Genomic DNA, 8,516 nt, shown 5'->3' on the forward strand with positions numbered 1-8,516 from the left:
TTGTAATTTCAAGAGAGTTAAAAATGTAGGGAGATACTTGGGGGCTTGGATGCAGCACGACCGAGTTAAAAAAGAATGTTACATGGCAACAATGGATAGCGTTAATGATAAGTCAAATGGTTGGAAGTCAAATTGTTTGTCTCAAGCAGGTAGAATTACTCTTTCTCAGTCAGTCTTTGCTACTATTCCTTATTTTCAAATGCAAGCGGGTGGTCTTCTTAAATCTATGGTATGTAAATAGAAAAAAATCAAAGAAAGTTTATTTAGGATGATAAAGAGGGTAAAAGACATATGCATCAAGTTGACTGGGAAACAATTACAAAGCCAAAGATTAAAGGTGGTATAGGCTTAAAGAAGCTCCACATCATGAATGAGGCTTTCATGGCTAAGCTAGCTTGCGAGATTTTTTCTCAGCCTAATGCTCTTTGGGTTCAAGTGCTCCGAGCAAAATATGCTCATGGTAGAGATGGGGTTAATATGTTCATATCGAAAACAAGGGATTCTAAAACTTGGAAGCAAGTTTGTAATAGTTGGAAAAAGCTAGAAGAGCTATTAGTGTGGGAGATTGGTGATGGTAATTCAACTCTTTTTTGGAAAGACAAATAGGTTAGCAATTTAGGGAGACTTCTTGACCAAGCTGTTCATCCAATTGAGTGGGAGAAAGTTAATAAAACAGTGAATTATTATGTGAATGACCAAGGTAATTGGAAGGTGGAGGAGCTCAGAAGGTGGCTGCCACAAGAGGTTGTCAACCAAATCAGATGCTTTCTTCCTCCAAATTGCAGTGATGGTGCTGATAGGTTGACTTGGCGTGTCCTTGGTTTTCCCTGAATATCAGTTAAAGGTTTGTATACTGCATTCTTGGATTCTGATATGCAGAGCAAAATTCCTGAGTTGTGGAAAGCAATATGGAATTGGATGGGACCTCAGAGAATTAGATTATTTTTATGGAAGGTGGGACATGATAAATTTCCAACTAAGAGCATATTAAATAAAATTAATCTGGGTGATGCAATTTGGCCAGTTTGCAATCAAGAAGTGGAAAGCACTTTACATTTGTTAAGAGACTGCTCTTTAATCAGAAATGTCTGGTTAAAGTTGTCTTGTGAATTGGGTAATAATAGGATTTGTGATAGATCTATTCCAACAAACATGATTAGATGGGAGCCTCCTGAGCATGGTTGGATCAAAATAAATACTGATGGGGCTTCCAGAGGTAACCCGGGTAGAGCTGCTTGTGGTGGTCTGATTCGTGATCCAGATGGTAAGTGGTTGGAAGCTTTCTCTTACAAGGTGGGTTATTGCAATGCAATTACTGCTGAATTATAGGGTATTCTGAAACGGCTGGAGAAAGCTTGGGTAGGTGGATGGAGGAAGATTATTATTGAAAGTGATTTAGCTTATGCTATCACTTTGCTCACCAAACCAAGTGATGCATCTTGTGAGTCTCATTTAGTGACTCGTATATGGGAATGGCTTTTAAAAGATTGGTCGGTTCAATTGTTACATACTTACTTGGAAGGTAATATTTGTGCGGACTGGTTAGCTAATCTTCCGCTGGAGAATTCGGATCAAAAAGATTTTGCTTTATTTCAGTTTCCCCCTCCGGAGATTAAATGGTTGTATTTTTTGATTTTAGCTCTGTTCACACGGTTAGACACTCCCTGATGTAGTTTTTGTTTTTTGTGTTTGTTTTGGGGCGGAGGAACTCTTCGAGAATCCTTGCTTACTGAGATTTCTGTTTAGAGATCTCACCCCGTGTGGGGCACATTTTCAGGTACAGATGTCCATGAGATGGATGTTTCCCGAGGCAAGAGGCCGGACTAGAGTTTATTTAAGATGCATGTTTTAGTCAGATTATTATGGATATGATTATTGTACCGTGACATGGTTATTGTACCAGAGATATGACTACTATGACGTTATGCTTTTACCAGCCTATGGATGTTTTATTTGTTTGCGAGCATGGGGGTTGTCCATGCCTTTGATTTATTTGTGTTATTGTTGAACATGTATGTTTTGTATACGCCATGAGATATGGACGTTGGTCATGACTACGTAATGTAGCTTCATGACTTAGTATTTATCTATGATATTGAGGCATTTCAGGATTTTATTTGTGGTTTTGCAATTACATGAGGATATAGATGGATTTCATACTGCTATGTTAATAAGGGAAAAAGTAATCTGGCATGTCTAATAACTGATTTTATTTTAACTTCCGCATTTAATTGAGCTGCGCTTAATACCGTAATATGATAACAAATCTAGATGCATACGTGGTGTTACAATAATAGTTGAAGAAATTTATTGGTTATTTACTTTCAAATATGTAGGATACTAAGAATAGTTATTCAATACTAGTATTAAGATAATTTTCCATAGCTCCTTTTGGTTTTCCACAGAGTTGCTTTCGTGAATGGTGCTCTTATGACTCCTTGTGAAAAAATCTTCATTCAATGGCACTCTTTAACAACGAAACTCAACAAAGATAATAAAATAAAATTCTAATTTATTTTAAAATTTTGTTTACATTTTCACTTGTATATTTGTGTACAAATATTGTTTTATTAAAAATATTAAAATATGAAAAATTTCTATTTTGTATAGAATATATTATGAAAGTATTAAATATTTATTTGTTAAAATAATTTTGGATGTATTAAATATGATAAAAAAATAAAATAAAAATAAAATTTAAATTTTGAATGACCCGCAGTTTGGCCTCAACCCATATCACTTTTAACCCGTTCGGACCTTTATTATTGTGGGCCATTTGGCCCTGCAAATTTTTTGACTCCAACCCACGCTGCTAGGACTTAATAGAACGAGCTGACTCATTTTGACAGCTCTATCCACAGTGATACCACTTCATGAGTGGTAGGGGTGTTCATCAACCGATCCAAACTGATTCAAACCGCGGTGACCGAACCCAAAAAACCGATAACCGAATAAATCGAAAATTGAAAAATTAAAAACCGAAAAAAACCGCAAATTTTAATTGGATTGGATCGGTTTTCAGATTGGTAGATGAACCGATCCAATCCAAACCAATCCAATTAATTTCTCTCTACCTAGTTGGGTCTTTCCCCAATCATATCCCAAAAATTTCTAAACCCAAGACTCATTAACTCATCCATTAAACTCAAGAAAAATTCTAGTCATATCTCATTTATAAAATTTCATCTATGTAGAGCTCCATATCTCATTGTCCAAAAGAAAAAACTATATTAGCGTTTACTGATGCTTTTGTATTTAAAAAAATATTAAAATTACAAAATCAATATATACAAAAGATATTATTTGCACAATAATCATAAAATAAATTTTAAAATTTTCAAAAAATCAAAAACTCATCCAATCCAAACCGAAAAAAATTGGATTGGATCAGATCAGATTTGAAAAAAAATTCAAACCGAATGAAGAATTATATGATAAAATCGAAGGAATTGGATCAGATAATTTTAACTTACAAAATCAATCCAATCTAGACCGCAAACACTACTCCTAATGAGTGGTCCACTGATCAGGCCTATCTTGCTTTATACTCCAACTTGAATGCTCGCTTGGCTCTAGATATACGGAATGAGAAAAATCTTCTACACTCAAAGTGCCATGGATCTTATTGCCCTCTATCACAATTGTCAAATCGTGTATCATGGCTCATAATAATTTTTTAATTTTTGTGCAACGTAGCATGAGTAACGTGTACGGTAAAATACATGCATATAAAAATATAACAATGGATAAGTCAAAGGAAATATGATTTAAAAAAGACAAATATATAAATCTCATTCCAAATCTAAATATACTGATCTGACTCTGGGAAATTTGACATACAGCTCTTTTTCTACCTTTGTCCTCTGCCATACTCATAAACAGAAAATAAAAGAATTGTTATTTTATTATAATGATTTGATCCATGGCAATAAGCAAATAAAAAAATTTCTGTTTTATTGTACTGATCGACTGGATTAATTATCTTAAAGTTCAGGACTCAGGAGGGGTTGGGTAAGATTTTAAAGTATAAGATATTATGTTAATCACATTGTCTAAAGCTTTTGAGGTTGGAGAAACTTCAAAATTATTTAATTTAATCAACTTATACCGCAAAGGTTTCCTGTTAACACTTGAATTTGAAAGTTAATTGAACATCTCATGACGGTGGGTAACAAAAAACACAAATTTGTATTCTTCATCAAATGATAAAAAGAAATAATACCTTTTTGTTCTTTTGGTTCTCGCTCTCGGATTTGATGCGTGTTTAGCAATAAATTATTTAGGGAAACTATTTCTTAGGTATTTTAAAACATTTAATTAAATTTATTTTCGTCCTAAAATAAGTTAATAAAAAATAATTAAATTAATTTGAGTCCTAATATAAATAATACTTATTCACAAAACTGTGTACGAATTTTAATACGGAAGGAGTATAAAATTGTAAATTTCAATCTACCAATTTTAAAATAATGTGTGTTTATACATATTAGTTATAAGATAAAGTGAATAATACTTAATATAGTTATTTATCAGTGTTGAACATATAGGGTGGATAGTGTAATACCTTTGGGACGAAAATAAATTTAATTAAATTTTTTAAAATACCTAAAAAATAGTTTCCCTAAATTTTTTCAAAACCTTTGCGATATAAGTTGATTCAAATTCAAATAAATATAAAAAATAGGGTGGATAATTTAATACCGTTTTCCCTGTATTTATTTTCCTATATAATGATATTTATTTAGTTTTTGAACAATTTTTTTTTATTTTTCATTTGAGCTTATCAACGTCAATCCCAATTAATTTGGGATAAAGATAATATTAATTTTAAGATTATTTAAGTCAGCCGTACGGAGGGTCAAATGTAGGTAAAATGTAATTCATGTTAGCAAATTCTTACCCAATTCGGCCTAATGGGATTAATTAATTAGCTTGTTGATCTGCATATTTTATTTATTTGTATAATTGAATTTTAAAAATAATGATTGTAAATAATTTATTTTATTTAATTCTATTAAAAACTTAAATTATTTTAGATTAAAAGATTTAAACAAATTCAAAAAAATTAACGTTATAATAATTAATATTTATTACATATTTAATTTAGACTTGCAACCATCTTGTTTCCCTATAGGCCGATCCACGGTCGAACCAAATCAGGTCACACCAAATCAAGTTAAAAAAAAAAAAAAAAAAAAAAATTCTCCATCAATTTTACTGTCTAAACCCACTTATTTGATCTAGTAATTGAGATTGATTCATCTCCATGGAATGGTCAAATTTCATCAAATGCACTCGCAAAGGTCACCCGCAACGCAAGCTAGAGTTCATGGATTTGGGACTGTCTTATTCGGCTCATAAGTAAAATTTTTAATATCTCTCTAGTTCATATATACCATATCTATTTAAATTTTTCTCCCACGTTTATATAAAAGTATGTAAATTTCATTAATTTTTTTTTACTTTTTTTTTCTCTCATAGTGAAAACCACTTACTTTTTACGTGAGTGTGGAGGAAGAAAAAAAAAATTCACAGCGAATACAGAAATATTATTTCAATGTAAAACATAACACTACAAGATCATCAGAAATTTCAAGCACACACATGTGGTTCATTGCCATTACGTGCAACTAAAATATTTATTTATAAATTTACGTACCTAGACCACCCTCCCCCTCTTCTTTCTAGACAACTGCATAAATAACTTGCAAAGAAGAAATAAAATTCTAAATTTTTGTGAAGTGGAGCATTCGTTTTCTCGCCGGCTTTATTTTTTAAATAGCTCTAGTGGAGATTTCTATCTCCATCGATATAGCACTAACTAGCTAATGCGGAATTGCTCAAGGACCTCACCAGCTCTCTTCCCTGTGGTGATTCTGAATTCCCTTAACTCTTCATATTTGAATGGGCGATAGAGGCGTGCATGATTAGGGTCTACCAACTCTTTTGGGGCCTCAACATTACCATCCCTTGATGCTAACATAAATGCACCAAATGAATAACGAGTAGTTGTTTCCTTACATAGTACACGATGCTTCACATTGCGAAATCTTCCATTGCTCCATACCTATATATATAAAGCTATTATGATACGAACCAATTTTTGTGGGGTAAGAATTTATTATATATTTAACATACTTATGTTATATGTGACAACATATTTACTATCCACCAAACACACACACACACACACATATATATATATATGGAGCAAGATCTTTTTATACAAATAATAAATCTTACACTCAATCTTAATCGTTGATTTTTGATATCTGACGGTTATAATTTATTGAGAATTAATAACTAATTAATGAAAATAATCCAATTAATTACCATCGTTTAATGAACGAAAATCAACGATTAAGATTGAGTGTAAGATTTATTATTCTTATGCTGGTGTAATTAAATTGATCATGTCATATATATATATATATATATATATATATATATATATATATATATATATATATATAGGTAGGATCCTTTGACACCGGTGTCAAATTTAAAATTTGACACCTCATCTGAGAGCCATTAGATCAAAAAAGATCAATGGTGTCACATACTTACAAATCAGAGTCGTTGATCTTTTTTGATCTAATGACTCTCATATGAGGTATCAAATTTCAAATTTGACACTGGTGTCGAAGGATCCTACCTCATATATATATATATATATATATATATATATATATATATATATATATAGGGCAGGATATTCTTACACCGGTGTAAGAGTTAGAAGTCTTACATTCAATCTTGATCACTGATTCACTTGTATCCAATGGCTCATATTACTAAAAAAATTGAGCACTTAGATATAAGTGAGATTAACGGACAAGATTAAGAGTGTAACTTACACTGGTGTAAAATGATCTTGATCATATATATATATATATGTGTGTGTGTGTGTGTGTGTAAAGGATTTCTCCAGTCAATGGAGATAACTTATGTCTGGTGAACTCAAAACGACATTATTTTGGGGCGGAAATCAAGATGTTTTTGTAATTATAGTATATTGCAGGGTTATATTAGTCTTTAACATTATAATTTTTTAATTTTATAACCCAAAACGACGTCGTTTTGAGCTCGCTGGAGATAACTTTATCTCCGGTGACTAGAAAAATACTTCTTCCTATATATATATATATATATATAGATATAAAGATGCTTGCAATGCTTACTTGTGCAACATCTCCAATAATGCAAAGGAAAGACCCTGATTTGGGAGGGACTGCCACAAATGAGCCAGAGTCATCCATAATCTCAAGACCACCAACATGTTCATCATCTTGAAGCAGAGTCATGAATCCTGTATCCGAGTGTAGTTGTACACCTACTTCACCTACAGTTTCTAGGGTGAAGTTATATTTGATAATCCTAAAAATGAATGGCCAATCTTTAAAATCAGCACCCACCACGTCCATAGACTCGGCCATCTTTTGTGATATAATTGATACCAAGTCATGAATTGCCTGGCCATATGTCTGTATTATGTTTCTGCCAAGCAAATAAACCCAACCTAATCAACCATTTGTAAAAAATATAAATATAAAAGTCATTCACAAATTTGTTAATATTCTACAAAGTGATATATTCTTTATGCAAGGACGTGTTAAAAATATAAATATAAAAACTATTTGCAAATCCTTATTGACATTTTTTTTGAATATATTCGAAATCGAACAGAACACTTACTATCCATTAATGTTTACCCCTTTCACCACTAGACTAATCGTGGTTGCTTATTCTTATTGATATTCTAAAAAGTTATTTCGTGTGAGGTTGGTGCGAATTTATCAAACACAAAAATTTGATAAAACTTTTGCTTTCTTTTTCTTTTTCTTTTTCTTTTTTACATGACACATGAGTTGTTAACAAAATTAAACCATGAAACAATTGTAAAAAAGAGGATTTATAGAGAGAGTAAATGAACCTGTGGTGGGATGGGACATCCAACTGAGAGCAGAAATTGTGAACTGCTTGTGGTGTTGAATACATGTCATATATTCCCAAGCCCTCATATAGAGGACTTGTTACACTTGATGGCACGTAGCCACTGTCAGGGATGATGGCTTTGTTGCGTTTTTTGATCTCTTTAGGAAGGTCATGTAGATATTTAGCCACGGACTTCATATCCGCCATGAGTGTTATTGAAATAGGGTGATTGATGATTCTGAAACATCCACATTTCTCACATGCCTCTCTTAGTTTGTTGCACTCCCCTTGCGCACAAAGTTGCTGAAAATCCACCACCGGGACGCAATCCTCCCCCATCTATGGACTTGGTTGAGGGAGAAGTGTGCAAAAGATATCATTTATATAGAAACAATGATGGGTAGAGAACCAAATGGTGGTAGCTCAGTTGATAGCAAAGGAGGAGAGTAAGTGGAAAGGAAAGGGTCTTGGTTCGATCCCCATATGTCACATTTGGGAGGAGTTTAAATATATTCATCCCTGACATGCCCTGCACTCTGGATTAGTCTCATAGCCGGCTGAAAGAGTCAAAGCTTTTGAGG

The 8,516-nt window shown here is 32.6% G+C and overlaps 1 protein-coding gene across 1 annotated transcript; it reads right to left on the reverse strand.

Annotated features, from left to right (window-relative positions):
- Nucleotides 1-5,821: 5,821 nt before the first annotated feature.
- Nucleotides 5,822-8,274, reverse strand: LOC133303802 (2-oxoglutarate-dependent dioxygenase DAO-like). The gene is made up of 3 exons (XM_061503779.1): nt 7,934-8,274; nt 7,182-7,497; nt 5,822-6,067 (listed from the first exon to the last, which is right to left on the reverse strand). Exons 1-3 carry the CDS (start codon nt 8,272-8,274, stop codon nt 5,822-5,824), a joined length of 903 nt encoding a protein of 300 aa, XP_061359763.1.
- Between the last annotated feature and the right edge of the window lie 242 nt (nt 8,275-8,516).

The sequence above is a fragment of the Gastrolobium bilobum genome, unplaced genomic scaffold (assembly GCF_033153095.1).
Source record: "Gastrolobium bilobum isolate Gb01-03AN ecotype WA unplaced genomic scaffold, APGP_CSIRO_Gbil_v1 utg23138, whole genome shotgun sequence".
Classification (NCBI taxonomy): domain Eukaryota; kingdom Viridiplantae; phylum Streptophyta; class Magnoliopsida; order Fabales; family Fabaceae; genus Gastrolobium; species Gastrolobium bilobum.

Bases quoted from the DNA above. Each gene is read 5' to 3' on its own strand.
- LOC133303802 (XM_061503779.1), bottom strand. From the start codon at position 8,274: ATGGGGGAGGATTGCGTCCCGGTGGTGGATTTTCAGCAACTTTGTGCG. The intron at 7,498-7,933 runs GTTCATTTACTC...TTTGCTTGGCAG, and splicing joins GATGTCCCATCCCACCACAG to AAACATAATACAGACATATG. The intron at 6,068-7,181 runs GTAAGCATTGCA...TTATATATATAG, and splicing joins TTATTGGAGATGTTGCACAA to GTATGGAGCAATGGAAGATT.